This window comes from Canis lupus, chromosome 1, assembly GCF_003254725.2.
Source record: "Canis lupus dingo isolate Sandy chromosome 1, ASM325472v2, whole genome shotgun sequence".
Classification (NCBI taxonomy): Eukaryota; Metazoa; Chordata; class Mammalia; order Carnivora; family Canidae; genus Canis; species Canis lupus.
In genome coordinates this window covers 85,273,525-85,295,986 of record NC_064243.1, presented here as the reverse complement: position 1 = coordinate 85,295,986, position 22,462 = coordinate 85,273,525, and the positions used below count along the sequence as shown (strand labels likewise).

Here is a 22,462-nt window from a genome sequence, read left to right as displayed (position 1 = left end):
CGACACAGCGGAGCAGGGACTTGGACCCTGAGGTGGGTTTCAGCTTAGTTTTAAGGGATGGTCTAGGGGACGTCCAGAAGGGGTGGAGCAATTCCTCAAGTTCTGTTTACATTTTGATGTGGGGCCTTCAAGGGCATTGAGCTTTGTTCTTATTCTAATAGGAGCTTCCTGCCCTTGGCTTGGGCTCTGTTTTTATTCTAATATGGGGCTTCCTAGGACGTTAAGCTGTAAACTGTTTTCTTCCTGTAACTGAAGTAAGGTAAAATTCAGTTCTTATTCACAGGGGCCTGGGATGGCTGTACTTGTGCTAACACTGAACTTTGAAGTGGAATGATTTTCCACTTGAAGAAAAATAATTTTCTCGGCCTCCACACTCCAGATCCAGATCTTAGTTTTTAACCATTGCCCTTTCCTGTGGGATATAATAGTCACAATTACAGTCCCAACCTTTTGGTATTTAATCAAGATAGAATTGATTACCCTTAATTGAAAAAAAAAAAAAAACACTTAAAATCATGATACAGATATATAAGCAAGGGCAAGGTCACAACTGTTAGTGGACTTGGCAGACTGTCAGCCTCTTACTAAATACTCCTCACCCTACATTTTTTTTCTGTTGCTCACACAGGTATAATAATTTGTCCTCTGGATACCAGGGTATTCCCAAGAAAGGAATTTGGAAGCTAGATGAGACAGAACATGCAAATCTCTCATTCTAGGGTCTGTTGACTTTTTTCTCTGTATGAAACTAATTTTATAATTCCTGTGGCTCTAAAAGTCTGTTTTTCACAATGGCTGCTGATCAGTTTTTATGAGTCAACTTCGACTTGTTGTTACTGCTCCTCCCATTGCTAACAAGCAAGAATTGTATGGTTAAGCTGACCATTGGCCCAAGCAGCATGACTTTCCACACTGATTGGCATCATCAACAGGCATGGCGAGAAGCTAAGGATACCAAGAGACAGAGTTTAGGGTAATATTTTATTCTTTGACTTTATCTTTTGACTAAATGGCCTTTAATACAATCCCAGACCAAATATTGAGGTAATTTTCTTGCTGGCTGAGTCCAAAATTGGTCAGAATAGATGTGTCTTCCTTATCTTTCTAGAATTTTAGGTGAAAAATCTCAAAATTTTGTGTATAGATATGTGTAAAGCATTTGAACTGTCCTTGTAGATGATTTTAACCTTTGCTCTATGCCAGGCACATTATATTATACACATCACATTTATTTATTTATAAAAAGATTTAATTTATTTTAGAGAAGGGGAAAAGACAGAAGGAGAAAGAGACTTCCAAGCAGACCCCTCTCTGAGGGCAGAGCCCCACATGGGGTTCAATCCTACTACCCTGAGATCCTGACCTGAGCCAAAATCAAGAATCTGACATTTAACTGACTGAGCCAACAAGGCACCCCCCTATGTCGCATGCATTTGTTATTATGTTTAGTTTTCACAGAGACTCTGTATAGTGATTATTGCCCCTTTCACCAAGCATAGAGAATTTAAATAATTATCCAAAGTTATGAGATGGCATAAAATTGTTGCAGAGTCAAAACACAAAACATTTACCTGTCTAACTCAAAAGCTTGAGAGTTTTCTACTAAGCCAATTGCTGACTTGAAAGCTCTGAGTTGTCTTCTCTGGTTCTATGGTACAAATGTAATAGTTTTAGAGATTCAGGTGAACAAAAGTCCTTCTTTCTTGTTTATACTTTGTAGTCGTTGGTTAATCATGGAAATAAACTTTCTTCTTCATGGTCATGGTCTTGAAGGAACTGGGGTTAATCCGAAGGAAATCAGGTGGTGAAACATACATTTATTTATCCTGATTCCAGAAGTATTTGAAGAATAACAAAAAGCAAATATCCTAAAATTCCCTAATAAACATGATTGTCCACTCCATCCTTTGAACTCTAACCATATCTTCTGCTTGTATCTCTTTAGTAGAACCTGTCAATTTATATCTTGTGTTATTGTTTCCAGTATTTGTCTGGTTCCATTATGGTAATCTTGAAAAGAAAGACTGTCTGGATCAGGGTTCTCCAGAGAAACAGACCAGTAGGTTATCTCTCTCTCTCTCTCTCATTTATCATCTACTGAGAGATTTATTAAAAGGAATTTAATTGATGTATTGTGTTATTTTATATATTTTATGTTTATTCTTTTAAAAAGTATTTTCTTATTTATTTATTATAAAAACATATATAATATACATCCATATAATGTATAATGATTCAGCTGCATTTAGGATGTGAATTAACACACATTCCACATTCTATGTGAACTATTTTGATAAAATTATAGAACACATACAAATTACTTACAGTTTGAATCTTATCATGTATCATAAACTGAGTCTGTAGGGAAAATGATCATAATGGGTAGATGGGTGGTCACAATTCTTATAAACTCATGAGGACACCTGCACATAGAATTCAGAATTGCTGTTCCTTAACTGATGATGATGTTAACGAAGATCTCTAGTTGGGTAGTAAATCCTACAGAATACAATTTTTCCTAAACAGCTAAAGAGCAGAAAAAAGAATGATTCATTCTAGTTAATGTTTGCTTTTTCTTTTATTTCCTTCTCCTGTTTATTTTTCCTTAGAAACAAAAATGAATGAAATCATTTCATCCTTCCTGGTGCTGTTACTATTTTGTCAGGAAGGTAGTTCTTCCAATTTGAGGAAACTACCAATTCCTTCCTAAGCCATTCTCCTAATTTTCTTTTTCTCTGCCCCTGTCTTCTGCTGCAGCTTTTGACTTACAATTCAGCCACCATCCCTCCCCGTATGCTGCCCCACACTGCCTTTGTTCTTTAGAAGACACTCATTAATGTATGCTAATGAAAAGTAATTAGCATCTTCTGTGCAGCCTGGGAAGGAAGGATGAAGACCACACGGAGTTCAGCTAGCCTTGCTTCCTGCTTCTTTAGGCTCCAGAAACAATCGTCTGCTTTCAGTGGTTACACAATTCTTTAGTGCTTTTTGTTTGTTTGTTTCATGTTGTTTGTTTATCCATGAATCTTGACAAGCATTCTTCTTCTTGACTTGGAATATTGCATAAATACTTGGGGTGGGGGTGGGGAAAGATTCCTTTTTGTTCTAAGCAATCCAAGGATGTAAGTAGAGCTGCCAAGGGTTTACAACACATTATTTTCATCTGGTTGTTATTTTGGTATCCTATTACTATAAAAGATTATAGCCACAAAAACTCACACAAGAGAATGTATTTTCGTTTCAGCACACTTATTTACAGTGGTTGCTCTTTATGGTGGTAATTGAAATGTGAGAACACACACTCTGAATATATATGTTATGACAGCATGGTTAAATAAGAAATGTCCCCTCCCCCAGAATATTCTAAATGCAAAGAAAAAGCAAGACTCACTATTTAATTTTTTTGTAACCATGGAGAGCTCTAAATGCCGTGGTAAACAGCTATTTATTGAATATGAATTGTTAAAAAAATAAGCCAACCCCTCACACCAGATAGAATAAGAGCTGTTTTTGTTTTTCCATAGATCAGTGGTGTCATAAAATATCTAATTACAGTTTCTCACAAATACTCCAGTATATAATTCACTATTTGAAGAACTATGCTTTAGCATTTCATATTTGCTCTTCCAGCTCAAGGGTGGTAGAATTTGGAAACATTCCAGCTACCCACTCCACTCAGCTTGTGTTTAATTTTAATTTAATGTACAATAAAAACAGAAGGAAAAAGTGCAAAATAAATTGGTGTGCATCCCCTTCCCCTCCTTCTTATGGATATAAAAAAAGATTATTACCATTGTAAATGTATAGAAGGGGGATTTTTATTTTGAGTGAATCTCCTTTTTTTTTTTTTTTTCACCTCTCTGTTCTCAGGGTTAGCCATTCTCGCTCCAGGACCTCATAATAAAATGTGTTTCTCTACAGAATTCATCCTGTTCTAGTTGGCAACTACAATATTTTATATTGCGGGTTTTTTTTTAAAGATTTTTATTTATTTATTCATGAAAGACACAGAGAGGGAGAGAGAGGCAGAGACACAGGCAGAGGGAGAAGCAGGCTCCATGTAGGGAGCCAGATGTAGGACTTGATCCCAGGACCCCAGGATCATGCCCTGGGCCGAAGGCAGGTGCTAAACCGCTGAGCCACCCAGAGATCTCTATATTGCATTTTTTAATAAAGCAAACATCAGTAGCTATTTATTCCCTACTTCTTAAGGGCTTCATAGTCTCAAAAAGTAAATGTAATTTATTCCGTTTCTTAGAAGGAAAAATACTGGAGGATGACAGTAACTGTAGCAGTTGAATTTCTTGCCCATTCCCTTCTCTAAGGTGGCTGAGTCTCACCAAAAGTCACAATTATTATTTTTTTTGTAATTTTACAAAACACAATTTAGAATAACTATTTAGTATCTTCAAGATATTAAAATGATTGTAAATATGACCAATCTTTTGGCATTTATTTTAAAAGTTTTCATTAGGGTGGTTTTGAATCTATGTGTTCTGTGGTTCATTTTCTCAATGGTCTTAAGGAAGAGAAGAAGGGTGCTGGCATCTGCAGAAAGATTATCAGCACCAGTTTGTCAAATTAAACCTTTCCCCCAGATACCTTGATGATATTCAAATGTAATGATCTCATTTTGTTTTTTCCCACTCCAAGGACTTTGTAAATGTCTTATAGTTTATAGGTTTATTAAGGTATTTGAATGATATAAGAAATAAATAAGTCTTCTCTTTACTCTATGGCTTCCAAATATTGTGCTTAGCACCATCACTTGAAGGATTTGGAATAGTTATAAACAAACGTCCAGAGCATCTTCTTGTCCTTCCCTAAAAGTAAAAAAATACAGGGAGCTGCTGATTTAAACTGAATCTGATTTCATGTCTTGGGTAAGTCCGATTCTTGAGGAAGAAGAATCAAATTCCAACATTTTTGTTCAATTTTGCAGATGGTGCCTTCTGTTCCTTACTTTGTACTCAATAGCTGAATGGGAGCAGGATACTGAAGTGTTCTCTGTAGGGTAGAGGAAACCTCAATGTGGTTTGGTGACGATCTAGCACCCAAGTGCCTCACTGGTGGGAAATTCTTCCTTATGCCTAACTTTACTCATTCCTTTCAAAATTTGGGCTGGTTTACCTTCTGTTTGGTTTTTACAAAAGCAAAATATCTAAATGTTGTTCTTGGCTTTAACTTATACACAGCTTATATTTATTTACATACATACATACATATAATTATCTCCATATCGTAATTGCACCACCATCATCATCATTGTTACTATAACAAAAAAATTAGCAATTTGAGCAGCTACTGAGTGGCCATTAGACCTAGAAATTTCAGAGCGTAAAATTTACAGTGTCTATCATAAGGAAGCTATATTTAAAGAGATTTTTAAAAATCATAGCTTACTTTTCATAGTTTCACTGGCCAGTTTTCTCTCTTCTTTCTCTCTTGAAAAAGAGATTTCCTGTTTTTGGTAAGGGATCAAAACTCTTCTTCCTTACAGAACAAGGCAAGCTTTACTTTGGAATATACTCTCTTAAGAAAAGAGATACCTTTATTTTGTTCATATTTTCTAGCTCTTTTACTTTCACATTCTTGTTAGAAAAGAGTATTAGTTGAAGAAATAACTAAAGACAGTCTAGATTTTGTTAACTTGAGGTGTTCCTAAAAGAGGAAATATCATTTAGTATATGAATTTAGAACTGATAACATTTTATATTTATAATATTTACTTACATGAAAATAAAAATACAAATATGTTTATTTATAGACAGAGTAAAGACAAAATGCAGTGTTTTACTTTTCTTTTATACTTTTTTTCCCTCTTATTTACTGTAATCTCACCTCATTTTTGCCCCTTTACCTCCCTTTCTTTGCTGTATTCTTCCCTTCTTCTCCGTACTCTTCCCCATTTTTCTTTTTCTGTCTTGTTCCTTCACCACCCTTTAGTACCATACCTTTGAACTACTATACGGTGGACACTATATATAAGCAAGGGGTATATTAGTAAGTTGCTCCATCTTTTAACAAAGTCTCAGTCAGAGACACATACCCCAGTAACAAAACCAAAAGCCACATCAATGCAATAAAAGAATTCAGAATCTAATATGTGTTGTATGTGTAACATTATCTTTTTATAACCTACATCATCAATTTATCATTCTCTTTTGCCATCAGCATGTAAGCTGGCTAGCGTAACTAGTGGTCCTATTCCTCACTGACCATTCTCTTGTAAAGTCATTGAAATTCAGGCTTTTCCTTATAACACTTTGCTAAATCTATGCTTGCCAAAGTCGTCATTGACTTCCATACTGCAAAATCCAATGGTCAATTTTCAGTCCTCGTTATACTTGAGTTATAAGCCTTACGACACATTCCTTGTTTTCCTCCTACTCCATTGATTGTTCATTTTCAGTGTCTTTGATTGGTTTTTCTTCTTCTCCCTGTCTTCTCAATTGTGGAGTTTTCTGTTTTGTTCATTTTTTCTGTTCTGTTTTTATTCATTTACCTGGTGGTCTCACTTGGTTCTACGGCTTTAAATAGCATCAATATGCTAATAATTCCCAAATGTATATTTCCAGGCCAGACTTTTCTTCCAAACTCCAGACTCCAATATCCAATTGCCTATTCAAGTTAACCATGGGTATCTAATAGGCAACTCAACTCCAACATTTCATATTAAACTCCCTATCTTCAGCTCCTCCCACCTATTCTTCCTATAGACTTTTCAACTCTTTTTATTTTGACTCTATCTATCTAGGTGCCTGCCAAGGATGAAAACCTTCTGATTGTCTTGATTCTTCTCTTCCTCTCACATTCCACATCACACCCCATACTGATGGCTTGGATCCTTCAGCTAAGATTCAGAAATGACCTTGTTAGAGCAAAGATGAATATCACTTCCAGTGCAGTTTAGCCTGAGGAGACATGTACCTCATGTATATGGGAAGGACCCATGCTGACATTTCCTTGCACATAAAAAAAAAAAAAAAAAAAAACCCTAAAAAGAAACACACACAAAAAGCCTCATGAATGTAACTAATACATTGCTGTTACAACCCAGGTAAGCTGGCTAAGATACTCCTATCTAATCTTGATCTCACTTATGAAGTCATTGTTTTGCATAAAATAGTAAGACTCCTTATGTTTTCTTTTAGAACCTACAAACTCCCTGCCCAGAGCATTTTGTTCTGTACTCCCTTGTGCTAATTGGATAAACGAGCTCTCAGTTTCCAGAGTAATCACCTAGTGCTCCAAACATCTCTTAAAGAGCTAAACATGGGTTAGAGGAACAGGCAACACTACTTACTTTCAGTGGCATAGATTAAAAAAGAAAGCCTGGAACAACATCCCCTTCTCCAAACGATTCCAATGCCTCTAAAATGTGACATTTTGCTGTTGTTTCCTTTTACTGTTTTTAATTACTGGGTCTATTTGCATGAAATGAGGATCTGGGTTGCCTAGGCGTTCATCTGCTCTGACTGCATTTTCCTCTCTTAAATAGCGTACTTCAGTGAAGCTTTGCTTGTGCCTCCAACATTTTGACAGGACCTCCCCCTCCTCTCCTTTCACCATCCTCCCATAGCTCCCCAGGAGAGAGGTTATTTTTAAAGTACATAATCAATAGGCTTTGGGAAGCAGCCAAAGCATGTGGGGGTCATACGATCGGGGATAAGCTACTAGGGATTGCTGAGAAAAGGAATGGCAACACGCCATGCCAAAAATTGTATGAGGAGGGAGAGACAGTCTGTAGCTCCCATTTTAGTGCTCTGAGATACTCTTTTGCACAAGGTTTGGTGTTGGAGGGGCTTCTTAGCTTGGTTCTTTAGCCTCACTTTGAGTTGCAGGAGATCCAGACCACCACTGATAGTTGCTTTTCCAGCCAAATAATGTTCCATTAAAATCAGAGTCCGTCTGAGGCTCTTGCAGGCATCTTACATCTGGTCACAGTGCTGTTGTTTCGTTCTTGATACTGATGATGCCTTTGCTGAGGGTTTGAGTCAAGAACAACCCAATGATTATCACAATAACTATGAAAACAACTATTTCATCGCCCCTTGACTCCACTGCCAAGGGGATGTCATTGAATAAAGAAGGCACCTAATGAGAATGTGCAGATGATCACGCACAGATGAATATCACTCTCGGAGAGTCAGCTCAAGAGGAGGCTAGGGGCTATTTCTGCAGTACTCTCCATTACATCACTTAGAAACCATAGCTCTTTTTTTTAGTTCTTTACTTGCCACCACAGGGATATCTCCTCTGATGGATTTTTAGGTTTTATTTAATAGCCATTTGTTATTACCCTTCCTGTACTCTAGGAGATGATCCATGATTGCAGCCCTGCTTTTTCTCCTCCACTGGCTATCAGAAGAAATGGATGTGTTGCTCATCTCCTTGGCTTGGGACATTTCATTCTGCTGTTTTTATTTAATATATAATCCTTCCTAAAGATTTGCTTATATTTTTGTTCCTTTTTCTCTGTTTCATTTAGTCACATCCAGTGAGTTGTTATTATAAATCAGCATAATATTTTGTGTGGATTTTGCTTTGGCTATGATGTTGCAGAATAGGCTGTGTGTCAGTCTTTGCTGTTTGTCCCTAGCTGTTCTTATATTATACACACAGAACGGACTCTGTTCCAAGGCTGCCTTCCTACGAAGTGTCTTCCTTCTTTGACTGAAGAAGCTTGGTGGTGATGATTAATTACAAATAAAAGACCAAGACTGATTGTTAAATGTAAAACATCTTCTTAGAAGTGTCTGCCTCACTGCTGTGGACTCTCAGTAGTGACATAAAGATCTTTGTCCTGTGCAGATCCAGTTACAGCCAGTAACAGAAGGCACATGTCCACTCTGAACAAAAGAACACTTATTTTCACATTCCGTGGCTGACGTTGAGTGATGACATTTTTGCATATCCTAAAAATTTTTATGCAGATGCTGTTTAAAGGCAAAATGTGCTTTTATATTAATCTCCTTTGTGAATGGAATTTAAACTCTTGGCATGTGTTCCGTTTTCAATGTGCTTGTCAAGTTCTGAAAAATAACCTTTGACGGTACGCGAGCAGAAACAAAACGGAGGTTGTTTCCTCTGTTTGCGGCAATGTTGTTTTGTCATCTTTACTCTCTCAGACTCAGGCTCATCTGACTTAAAAATATGATACACTTATGATTTTATAAGCTAGTTATGGGACTACGGTTTTAAAGAAATAGTCGATTCTCATTTTTACCTGAGCAAGTTGTAGAGCTTTGTCTCTGGCTGAGACCTGTAATGAATGGACAGTAGATGACAAGTGTAAAAGTTAGTATATTTTCGCATATTATTGGACAACTACAATTTTTTTAAACCGTTTGATGCCTTCGCAAAAATAGATCAAAACTAAAAAGAAGATGCTGTCTTGAGTATGGAGTGAGGAATACACAGAAGAAATGTTCTTTTTTGGGGGAAGAACTACAAAATCACGTGTTTCCCTATAGTCAAAGTAAATCATATATTGGAAAATTTAGGCTATCTCAATAGACAACCCCAGGAATCCTTGAAATAGGAAATATCAGCCTTTCGACATTTTTTTGAAAGGCTCTTTGACACTGGTAACTGGTTAGAATTAAATGTTCTCTATTTTAATAAATTAACTTGGTTCTAATAACCACATTGTTTGTGCATGTGGATATAGCTTTACCAGCAACTCAATTTATCACGGAATGCAATGACCCAGCAAACCCCAAGTCTACTCATTGCAACATAGAATTTATTTTGGTAGCAGTTATATTCAATTGAACCGACAGGCTTATAATTGATATGTTTTGCAAGCCTTTGAAGGCAATGAAGCAGAGAAGTTTTTGCATAACACTGTCTAGGATGCTGTGACTATATTTCTTTAATAAACAATGCTCTTTTTGACAAGCTCATTGAAAAATATTTGTATTAACTGCACAGAAAACTTTATGATGAAAATAATAACAGGAAAAACCTGTTACTAGTTGCTATGCCATCATTTAAAGAACTGCTGTATTTTTCTTTTCTTCAACAGTACAAATTCAAGTGGAGGAAGAAGAGGATGACACAGAAGAAAGTTCAAGTAAGCGGGGATGGACATGGAATGTGTTTCCAGTGAAATGGTAGTGAATTCAGAGGACTTGACCTTTTACCTTGTGCAATTATGCTCCCACATGTAAGCACATGCTACCCCAGATGCGGGTGACTTTTGATGGTCTCACCAAAGAGATCAAGTCCAGCAAATTGGATCTCCACTGTAGAATCTCTAGATTCTATTCAATGTAGAATTCTACACTCTATCAAATGTAGAAGTTACTCATGATCAAGTAGATGGTAGCCCACAAAAATTTGCTTTTTAAAATTTCTCTAGTATTTTCCCTATTAAAGCCTTTGTCCTGAAAGCTCTTCTCTAGGGCTTAATCTACTACAATAGAACAGATTGGCCATTTTGACTGACTTGATCAGGTGGCTCAATTAAAATGAATAATTACATCTTTTGCACTGAATGCATGGTATTTTGTTGGAATTGCTCTGTTGTTTTTACTTTGTGAAGGTTTAGCTTAAGAGCTTGGATTGTGATCCCTTGCATGCAGAGCACTCATGGACTGGAGCATGGGAAAGATCATTCATGAGATGAGCAAAAGCTCTAAATTTACTAAAATGGAAAGAAAGAGCAGTATCTCAAGAAGAGTTCAATTCGAGGATCCATTGACATTATCAGTGTAATAACTTGAGTACAATATGGCAGCCAGGGAATGTTCACAATGCCAGTTGTTTTCAGGCTTTCAGGGCATTTTACATGCAAACAGCTCAGAGTCTCACATAGACAGACTCTGCATGTCACGGCTTGAGTGCTGTAGGGGAGGAAAAATAATTTTCCCTCTAGCCCTTCTGAGTAGTTAGCTGAGACCTCTGTAATATAAGATAGTTTAATAAGAGAAAAAACAAACAGAAGCTTATTAATGTGTAGTCCTCATGTATACATGAGAGATACTCAGGAAAAAGTAACTCTCTGAGGTGGCTTAGAATTTAGACTTAAATACTGTCTTAATAAGGAAAAAAGAGGGTGTGTATGTAGGCTTTTAGGAGAGAATAAATAATTTTTTTAGGAAAAGTGAGTAGGCCCTTCAAAGAATAAATGGGACATTTGATTGTGACAAAGTTTGTCTGGGTATGGTATTGACTTCCAGTGTCTTCCTTTGTGATGAGTCAATATTCCCTAAGGGTGAATTCTTGGTAAGGGGATTTAGGACAATTCAGTACCTTTTGGAGGATCTGTGTTTGGGCAGATGTAGGGAGTTCAGGAAAACCTTTTCATTCGCAGTTTTTTGTGCCTATAGCTCAGTACAATCAATATACCAAAGTAGCACAGTTTAGGGCAGGCATGTCCTGAGCTCCTGCAGTCTCACTTTGAAGTGGCATATTCTGCTACCCTTCCATATTGAATGAAGACCATTTTAAATGGTAACATTGTATGTAAATCTGCAGTTAGTAGGCAACTGTAAAATATTGGTTATTTGTTTTAGAATTTGGATTTTTGAAAATTAGTTAAGGCAGTAAAAATAGCCTTTTTGTTCCCAATTGGTAAAAATGAAAGTTTAATAGTTTAGTCTTAATACAAAATATACTAAAATGCAGAGTACTTTGTCACCTGGGTGGCTCAGTTGGTTAAGTGTCTGCCTTCAGCTCAGGTCATGATCTTGGGGTCCTGGGATCGAGCCCTACATTGGGCTTCCTGCTTCTCCCTCTCCCTATGCTGTTTCCCCTGTTTGTGCTATCTGTCAAATAAATAAATAAAATATTAATAAATTAAAAAAAAAATGAAGAGTGGCTGCTTGAGTTCTTGAGTTATTTGTGGGAAAATTGCTTTTCAATCCTTATCAAGGTCTTGTCCTTTCTATAAATGGTGACTAACGTGACTAATAAAGACTGGGCAAATTTTCAGAATGTCAGAATGGGATTCACATTACATACAACATTTGCCACATATTTAACAAATGGAAAATTATTCTTGGTTTTTATGACACTGTATGGTTCTCAAAGCCTAATTTGAAAGTTATCCTTCAGTTTTTCTCTGCTAGTCAAACTTTAGTACTATAGGTAATACTTAGATCTCAGATTTAAAATATCAATAAAAATGTTTCAGTAAGTAATTTTAAAAGATAATTAGGGGTACCTGGGTGGCTCAGTTGATTAAACCTCTGACTCTTGATTTTGGCTTAGGTCAGAATCTCAGGGTTGTGAGATTGAGCCCAGGTGGGGCTCTGCACTGGCCATGGAATCTGCTTAAGATTCTCTCTCTATCTCTGCCCCTCCTCTTGCTAAAAAAATAAAACTGAGGGCACCTGGGTGGCTCAGCAGTTGAGCACCTGCCCCTGGCTCAGGGCATGATCCGTGGTCTCAGGATCAGTCCTACATCAGGCTCCCTGCCTGGAGCCCACTTTTCGCTCTGCCTATATCTCTGCCTTTCTCTCTCTGTGTCTTTCATGAATAAATAAATAAAATCTTTATTTTTTTATTGGAGTTCAATTTGCCAACCTTTAGCATAACACCCAGTGCTCCTCCTGCAAAGTGCCCCCATCAGTGCCCATCACCCAGTCACCCCATTCACCTCCCTTTCCACTACCCCTTGTTCATTTCCCAGAGTTAGGTGTCTCTCATGTTTTGTCACCCTCACTGATATTTTCACTCATTTTCTCTCCTTTCCCTTTATTCCCTGTCACTAATTTTTATATTCCCCAAATAGATGAGACCATATGTTTGTCCCTTTCCGATTGACTTATTTCACTCAGCATAATACCCTCCAGTTCCATCCATGTCAAAGCAAATGGTGGGTATTTGTCAGTTCTAATGGCTGAGTAATATTCCGTTGTTTACATAGGCCACAGCTTCTTTATCCATTCATCTTTCGATGGACACCGAGGCTCCTCCCACAGTTTGGCTATTGTGGACATTGCTGCTATAAACATCGGGGTGCAGGTGTCCAGCGTTTCACTGCATCTGTATCTTTGGGGTAAATCCCCAGTAGTGCAATTGTTGGGTCCTAGGGCAGATCTATTTTTAACTCTTTGAGGAACCTCCACACAGTTTTCCAGAGTGGCTGCACCAGTTCACATTCCCACCAACAGTGCACGAGGGTTCCCCTTTCTCCATACCCTCTCCAACACTTGCTGTTTCCTGTCATGCTGATTTTCACCATTCTTACTGGTGTGTGGTGGCATTTCACTGTGGTTTTGATTTGTATTTTCCTGATGACAAGTGATGCGGAGCATTTTCTCATGTGCTTGTTGGCCATGTCTATGTCTTCCTCTGTGAAATTTCTGTTCATGTCTTTTGCCCATTTCATGATTGGATTGTTTGTTTCTTTGCTGTTGAGTTTAATTAAGTTCTTTATAGATCTTGGATACTAGCCCTTTATCTGATAGGTCATTTGCAAATATCTTCTCCCATTCTGTAGTTTGTCTTTAGTTTTGTTGACTGTTTCTTTTGCTGTGCAGAAGCTTTTTATCTTGATTAAGTCCCAATAATTCATTTTTGCTTTTGTTTCTCTTGCCTTCATGGATGTATCTTGCAAGAAGTTGCTGTGGCCAAGTTTAAAAAGGGTGTTGCCTGTGTTCTCCTCTAGGATTTTGATGGATTCTTGTCTCACATTTAGATCTTTCATCCATTTTGAGTTTATCTTTGTGTATGGTGTAAGAGAATGGTCTAGTTTCATTCTTCTGCATGTGGCTGTCCAATTTTCCCAGCACCATTTATTGAAGGGACTGTCGTTTTCCCAGTGGATAGTCTTTCCTACTTTGTCAGATATTAGTTGACCATAAAGTTGAGGGTCCACTTCTGGATTTTTATTCTGTTCCATTGATCTATGTGTCTGTTTTTGTACCAGTACCACACTGTCTTGATGATTACAGCTTTGTAGTACAACCTGAAATCTGGCATTGTGATGCCCCCAGCTATGGTTTTCTTTTGTAATATTCCCCTGGCTATTCGGGGTCTTTTCTGATTCCACACAAATCTTAAGATGATTTGTTTCAACTCTCTGAAGAAAGTCCATGGTATTTTGATAGGGATTGCATTGAATGTGTACATTGCCCTGGATAGCATTGACATTTTCCAATATTAATTCTTCCAATCCATGAGCATGGAACATTTTTCCATCTCTTTGTGTCTTCCTCAATTTCTTTCAGAAGCGTTCTGTAGTTTTTAGGGTATAGATCCTTTACCTCTTTGATTAGATTTATTCCTAGGAATCTTATGCTTTTGGGTGCAATTGTAAATGGGATTGACTCCTTAATTTCTCTTTCTTCAGTCTCATTGTTAGTGTATAGAAATGACACTGATTTCTGGGCATTGATTTTGTATCCTGCCACACTGCCAAATTGCTGTATGAGTTCTAGCAATCTTGGGGTGGAGTCTTTTGGGTTTTTTATGTACAGTATCATGTCATCTGCGAAGAGGGAGAGTTTGGATTCTTCTTTGCCAATTCGAATGCCTTTAATTTCTTCTTGTTGCCTGATTGCTGAGGCTAGGACTTCTAGTACTATGTTGAATAGCAGTGGTGAGAGTGGACATCCCTATCTTGTTCCTGATCTTAGGGGCAAGGCTCCCAGTGTTTCCCCATTGAGAATGATATTTGCTGTGAGCTTTTCATAGATGGCTTTTAACAAGCTGAGGAATGTTCCCTCTATCCTTACACTCTGAAAAGTTTTGATCAGGAATGGATGCTATATTTTTGTCAAATGCTTTCTCTGCATCTATTGAGAGGATCATATGGTTCTTGTTTTTTTTTTTTTTTTTTTTTCCTGTTGATATGATCAATCACATTGATTGCTTTACAATTGTTGAACCAGCCTTGCATCCTGGGGATAAATCCCACTTGGTCATGGTGAGTAATCTTCTTAATGTGCTGTTGGATCCTATTGGCTAGTATCTTGTTGAGAATTTTTGCATCTGTGTTCATCAGGGATATTGGTCTATAATTTTCCTTTTTGGTGGAGTCTTTGTCTGATTTTGGAATTAAGGTGATGCTGGCCTCATAGAACGAGTTTGGAAGTACTCCATCTCTTTCTATCTTTCCAAACAGCTTTAGTAGAATAGGTATGGTTTCTTCTTTAAACGTTTGAAGAATTCCCCTGGGAAGCTATCTGGCCCTGGGCTTTTGTGTCTTGGGAGGTTTTTGATGACTGCTTCAAATATCTTCCTGATGTTTGGCTTGTTCAGGTTTTCTATTTCTTCCTGTTCCAGTTTTGGTAGTTTGTGGTTTTCCAGAAATGCGTCCATTTCTTCTAGATTGCCTAATTTATTGGAGTATAGCTGCTCATAATATGTTTTTAAAATCGTTTATATTTCCTTGGTATTGGTGTTGATCTCTCCTTTCTCATTCATGATTTTATTAATTTGAGTCTTTTCTCTCTTCTTTTTAATAAGGCTGGCTGATGGTTTATCTATCTTATTAGTTCTTTCAAAGAGGCAACTCCTGGTTTTGTTGATCTGTTCCACAGTTCTTCTGGTCTCTATTTCATTGAGTTCTGCTCGAATCTTTATTAACTGTCTTCTTCTGCTGGGTGAAGGTTTCATTTGCTGTTCCTTCTCCAGCTCCGTTAGGTGCAAGGTTGGCTTTTGTATTTGAGTTCTTTTCGGTTTTTGGATTGATGCTTGTATTGCAATGTATTTCCCCCTCAGGACTGCTTTTGATGTATCCCAAAGATTTTGAACGGTTGTATCCTCATTCTCATTAGTTTCCATGAATCTTTTTAATTCTTCTCTAATTTCCTGGTTGACCCTTTCATCTTTTAGCAGGATGGTCTTTAATCTCCACGTGTTTGAAATCCTTCCAAACTTCTTCTTGTGGGTTTAGTTCTAGTTTCAAAGCATTATGGTCTGAAAATATGCAGGGGACAATCTGAATCTTTTCATATTGGTTAAGACCTGATTTGTGACCCACTATGTGGTCTATTTTGGAGAAAGTTCCATGTGCACTTGAGAGGAATGTGTATTCAGTTGCATTTGGATGTAAAGTTCTGTAAATATCTGTGAAATCCATCTGGTTCAGTGTATCATTTAATGCTCTTGTTTCTTTGGAGATGTTGTGTTTAGAATATCTATCAATTGTAGAAAGCACCATATTCAAGTCTCCAAGTATAAGTGTATTATCGAAGTATGTCTTAACTTTGGTTATTAATTGATTGATATACTTGACAGCTCCCGCATTTGGGGCATAAATATTCATGATTGTTAGATCTTCTTGTTGGATAGATCCTTTAAGTATGATATAGGATCCCTCTTCTTCTCTTACTACAGTCTTTGGGATAAACTAATTTATCTGATATGAAGATGGCTACCCCTGCTTTCTTTTGAGGACCATTTGAACGGTAGATGGTTCTCCAACCTTTTATTTTCAGGCTGTAGGTGTCCTTAGGTCTAAAATGAGTCTCTTGTAGACAGAAAATAGGTGGTACTTATTTTTTTTATCCAGTCTGAAACCCTGCACCTTTTGATGGGATCATTAAGCTCATTCATATTCAGAGCTACTATTGAAAGATATGAATTCAGTGTCATCAGAATAACCTATTCAGTCCCTATTTTTGTAGATTGTTTCCTTGGACTTCCTCTTTATTTTACAGAGTCCCCCTTAATATTTCTTGCAGAGCTGATTTGGTGGGCACATATTCTTTCAGTTTCTGCCTATCTTGGAAGCTTTTCATCTCTCCTTCTATTCTGAATGAGAGCCTTGCTGGATAGAGTATTCTTGGCTGCATGTTTAGGACCCTGAATATATCCTGCCAGCCCTTTCTGGCCTGCCAGGTCTCTGTGGAGAGGTCTGCTGTTAACCTAATACTTCTCCCCATATAAGTTAGGGATCTATTGTCTCTTGCTGCTTTAAGGATCTTCTCTTTATCTCTGAAATTTCACTATTTCACTATTAAAGTTTCACTATTAAATGTTAAGGTGTTGAATGGTTTTTATTGATTTTAGGGGGGATCTCTCTGTCTCCTGGATCTGAATGCCTGTTTGCCCCTGCAAGTTAGGGAAGTTCTCAGCTATGAGTTGTTCAAATACACATTCTGGTCCTCTGTCCCTTTCGGTTCCCTCTGGAACCCCAATTAAATGTAGATTTTTCCTTCAGAGGTTGTCATTTATTTCCCTTAACCTATCTTCATGATCTTTTAATTGTTTTTCTCTTTTTTCCTCAGCTTCCTTCTTGCCATCAACTTGTCTTCTATGTCACTCACTCATTCTTCTACCTCATTAACCCTCATCGTTAGGACCTCCAGTTTGGATTGCATCTCATTTAATTGATTTTTAATTTCGGCCTGATTAGATCTAAATTCTGCAATCATGAAGTCTCTTGAATCCTTTATGCTTTTTTTCTAGAGCCACCAGTAGCTTTATAATTGTGTTTCTGAATTGGCTTTCTGACATTGAATTGTAATCCAAATTCTGTAACTCTGTGGGAGAGAGTACTGTTTCTGATTTTTTTCTTTTGTGGTGAGTTTTTCCTTCTAGTCATTTTGCTCAGTGCAGAGTGGCTAAAAACAAGTTGTACTGGAAAAAGGAGAAAAAGAGAGAAAAAAAAGGGGGTGGGGACAAACAGAAAACAAAAAACAAGGAGGAGTATCCTCTGATCTTATATACTAAGTCCCTAGACTTCCCCTGGAACTTTCCAGCGCTGCTTGGTCAAGAACTTGCTCTTCCCCTGTCCTTCCAGCTGGTCTTCTGGGGGAGGGGCCTGCTGTGCTGATTCTCAGGTGTGTGCACCTGGGGGAGCTGCCCTGCCCCCTGCCAGGTGTAGGGTTCAGTGGGAGCTGTTTATCCTGTGAGGTCCCTGCTCCCTCGTGGCCTTGCTCAGTCCCAGGTACAAGGTGACACCAGGAGGAACAACAACAGTGGCGGCAGTCAGCTCCCCAGCCCTGGAGTCAGCTCCCGCAGGAACTCCTGCAGCTCCCAGGCTGCAGGGGCCTGGATGCTCTGGGTGTGGGGGGCACTGACCTGCACAGCTCGGCTGGCCAGGTGGCAGGAGCGTCCTCGCTGTCCTGTGCCCTCCTCACCTCCGCCTGTCCCGGGGGAGCGCCGGATCCTGGGCTGTGTCCCCCGGCACCCTAGGCTCTGGGGCCTGCGCCACTGGAATCGCCCTCCCGGCCAGGCAGCCCCTCCACAGAGCCGCCACCAGAGCCAACACCGAACTGCTCCCAGGGCCTTGCCGGGGCGCTCCTAGCTGTTTAGGGAGCTTGGCCCGGGGTGTGTGGTACACTCTCCCCGGGGCGCCCCTCCTCTGTTAGTGTCCCTGGGAGCCTGAGGGCATCCCTGCCGCTCCTGGGATCCTGCCCGAGCTCCCTGTAGCGCCTTTCCATCCGGGAGGATTGGTGAAACTCCTGCTTCTCCCTGGCTGGGCTTTCCTGTCCTGGGGGCTCTTGCCGCCCCTCTTAGCCCGGCTCCTCCTGGGGACTCCTTCCCCACTGGATGTTTTTTAATTTTTTTTTTCCACTTCCTACCTTGATAGAAGCACAAACTCTTCTCACTGTAGTGTTCAGCTGTTCTCTCTTTAAGTTTCAGGCCGAATTCGTATGTTTTCAGGATGATTTGAAAGTTATCTAGGTAAGTTGGTGGGGACAGGTGACTTGGGGACCCTACTCCTCTGCCATCTTGCCCCATCTCATAAAAATCTTTTTTTAAAAAATAAATAAAAATAAAACTGAAAAACAGAAAACCTTAAAAAATTAAAAATAAATAAAATCACGACACACACATGTAAAAATGAACATGTTTAATGAATGAATGAGGACCCTAGTGAGTTGTTACAACCAGGTCAAAGGAAAATCCAAAGAATAGATACATTTATAGATCAGGGCTATTGAAATGATTGTGCAAATGGAGGCACTACTGTTTTGTGGGAGGTTATTTTTCCTGATGAGGGAAGATTGTCTCTACACTGGACTGAGTTCATGTGCAGATCTACAGACAAGAATTATTTTGCATTGCTTTCTAGCGATCTATAACTTTCAAAATTACAAAATAGCTCCCATAGAATCAGATAACACAACAGGGTACACTGCAGAGAATTCATAGTTTCCCACCAAAGTACAATTTTTCCCTATAGTACCTTCTGAGAGGAGTAGATTTTTTAATAATAGGTAATTCTAAATATCAGAAGAAGCAAAAAGATGAAAGTGAAGTAAGAGTGTATGTTATAAACTGTCAAGGAAGGAACTGGATTCTTTCTCTATCTGGAAGATTCTGGTGAAGTTATGGACACATGAGGCATTAATTGCTAGTTGATGAACAAAATAAAATGCCATTTCTCTCAGTTTTATGTTAAATTTACATGTTATATATTTCTATTCATAAAGATACTATCATCAAGCAAGTATTTATGTATATAAATATACTCGGTATCAATTTCATTTAAGAAAGGGAAATATTCAGGAAAAAGAAGAAAAAACCATGGAATAAAAAATAAAGATCATTTGAATTAGGAAAAATTCCAAGGTCTGAATTAGTTTCTTCAAAATTACTCTAGTTTATTGCATTTTGTCCTTCTCGTCCTTTGTTCTAGGATAGAAGTGGTGGCAAACATATAGTGGTTGATCACTTCATCCTTATGCGTTAGATCGGTAACCTCTAAACTTGGTCTTAGAGATCATGGTATAATATTGAACTCTAAGTCATCTAGTAACCCAAAAAAATGAAGACTGGGTTTCTATGAATTATTAAAATTTTGTGATCCACATTCACATATTTGAGTAGATGAACCACACATCAAAAAATGAGAATATAGATAAGTGTATTTGAATTGCAAGCCATGGAATATATATATATATATATTCCATGCATACATCTTATCATGATGTGGAGACTTGCTGGATTGTGCTCTCATATGTGACCATGGTCACTAAAACACTAAACAGACATTTGGTAGTGGGAGAGAGCACTTTCTGATATCGATCATCGAAGTATTCACTGCTGTGTTTAGGTGAAGAAGAAGAGGAGGAGGAAGATAAACTACCTCGAAGAGAGAGCTTGAGACCAAAGAGGAAACGGACCAGAGATGTGATCAGTGAGGATGACCCGGAGCCTGAACCAGAGGATGAAGAAACAAGGAAGGCCAGAGAGAAGGAGAGGAGGAGGAGGCTGAAGAGAGGAGCGTAAGTGAACTCTGATCTGTAACTGGGATTGTGACTTGTTCACAAGTGCCTAACTTGGAAAGAAGACCACTCCCTTTAGGTGCTCTGTGGCCTTGAAAACTATTTTTAGGAAGAACAGGTTTAATTTGATGTTGCCATTTTACTCCACTTAGTTAAATGTATTTTAAAATTAAAAAAAATAAAATAAAATTTAAATAGAATTCTAAAATGAATATACATATTAAAAATGGACTAGGAGAAATTTTCTTATGTGAGATCTAAACTATCATTGGTTATTAACATATTTTGAAGTTCTTCCATAGATGATATGCGTTGTTATCAAAGTGAAATGGAAAATCCCTAAAACATGAGCCCAAATCACTTGACCTTATAGAGCAGGGGTTATAAAATATGGCTAATTCCAGACCAAGAGTGAAGAGTGGTTCTTTCAGCTTTAAAGAGCTGTTGATTAAACAACAACAAACAAACAAAACCAAAGAAATATAGGATAAAGCTGTATGTAGCTCTCAAAGCCTAAAATATTAACCATTTGCTCTTTTATAGAAAAAAAAAGTGCTGGCCCATGTTACAGAGTATTGGGGTTGTCATTTCCTTTTTAACACAACCTGACATCTATCATTTCCACCAGGCAAACATTTCACCGAGTGTTGACTTTGTATAAAATAGTATATTAAATACCATTTAGGAAAAATTCAGGAAAATAATTTTTGAGTCTTTGCTTTGTGGAAATTTGCAGATGGCAGGCCAGTAAGAAAGGTGTGCATGTATCACATCCAATAATGGAAAACCCAGACCCCTTGGAAAGGCTTTAAGAGAACAGCTATTATGTTGTTTCCAGGTAGTAGGGTCATGAGAACCATCAGGAGATGATGAGATCTCCTCCAAAACACTCCTAGGACTTGGGATGAAGAGGAACTTCTAAGATGTCCCCCCCAAATGACACAAACTAGTGTTCAACAGCTAGCTTTTACTTTCCTTTTCATAAAAAATTATAAATACAATCGTATGAAAATTTTGGATAGTAGAGAAGCTTAGCATTGATAGATGATGATTCTTTTTAAAATAGAGAGATAACCCCATGCACTTCTTCATCATATTTTTATTGACTTCAGTTTTTAAATCCTCCTACCCTCTCTTCCTGTCTCTCTTCCTCCCCAAGCTCATTTCTTTCATCTTTGAATATCAAGACACCACCTTCTTTAAATGTTGCCTCTGGGATTTTTTATCCTATTTTCCTTTTAAGTTTTTTTATGCTTTTTACTTTTAAAAAACAAAAAAAAAATCATCTTACTCTTTTAAGTTCTATGTCTTATTGTTGTCACTATCATGACGTAGTAATATTTCCTATTAGCAAAGCCTGTGCTTGTTGACAGTACTATTTCATCAATAGGATAGATGCATGATATAGGCTGTGACCCAGAATTTGCTTTTACTCTCTACATGTGCTTCAGAGAGGTCCTTTTAGAAAGGTGAGTTGGGTGGAAATTTCTGTGCTCTCTTGATCTGCTGAAGGCTGTCATGCGAAATGCTCAACCCCTAGAGAGAGAACCGTGTGAATCAATTGGGTCTTGGCCCCTACTGCCTGAGAGAATGTTGTCCTGGCGACAGTATCTATCCTTAGCTGGTACCACTCTCATCCCGATTCTGAGAAGCCCACAAGCACCCCTGCCACTAGTCCTCTCTACTTCTCCATACAGCCAGTTAGCTAACATGAACTTTGTGTCCAAAGGCTTTTCAAATTACATAATTACTGTCATAATTTGGGTAACTAATCTAAATAGTATTATACATTATTTGTAATGATTGATGGTTCTGATCCCTATTTTAAAGTTCATTTTCTATTTTTGATTTTGAAGATAAGTTTTTTTTTTTTTTTTTTTTTAAGGAAATGTATTAGCAAACATATCTTGAGAAAAGATTTGTCGGCAAATCAGGGTACATTTATTTAGACTAACTCATTTCCAGTGCTCCCTTCAGCAGCACATATACAAGACTAACTCATTTCCAGTCTTTTAAACTTTCAAGTGAAACACCTAAGGGAATTCCTACTCCCACCCCCCACTGACAAAAATTTGAAGCCAACTAAAACCAAGGTTGTAATGCTAACTATCTTTGGAGACAGTTAAAAAAACACTGCCTTTTTAGACATTTTGGAGGATTTCTAATAATATAACAGGCTTTTCCTGACCCAGTTTTAAGTGAATAAGAAATATGTTCATAGCAGTGAGAAATTCAGCACATTATGCCTTTCCCCCCCCAACAACTGTTGTTTAAATAAATCAAAGTTAAGATGGAAAGCCATTCTTGCACAGATTAGCCATACA

At 38.0% G+C, this 22,462-nt stretch overlaps 1 protein-coding gene across 1 annotated transcript in view; it reads left to right on the top strand.

The window, feature by feature from the left end:
* The first annotated feature begins 3,411 nt into the window (after positions 1–3,411).
* Positions 3,412–22,462, top strand: part of TMC1 (transmembrane channel like 1) — a 118,493-nt gene continuing 99,442 nt past the window's right edge. The window contains exons 1-3 of the mRNA XM_049106013.1: positions 3,412–3,433; positions 10,031–10,078; positions 19,967–20,138. Coding sequence (XP_048961970.1) covers positions 3,412–3,433; positions 10,031–10,078; positions 19,967–20,138 — 242 coding nt within the window. The remainder of the gene's footprint in view (positions 3,434–10,030; positions 10,079–19,966; positions 20,139–22,462) is intronic.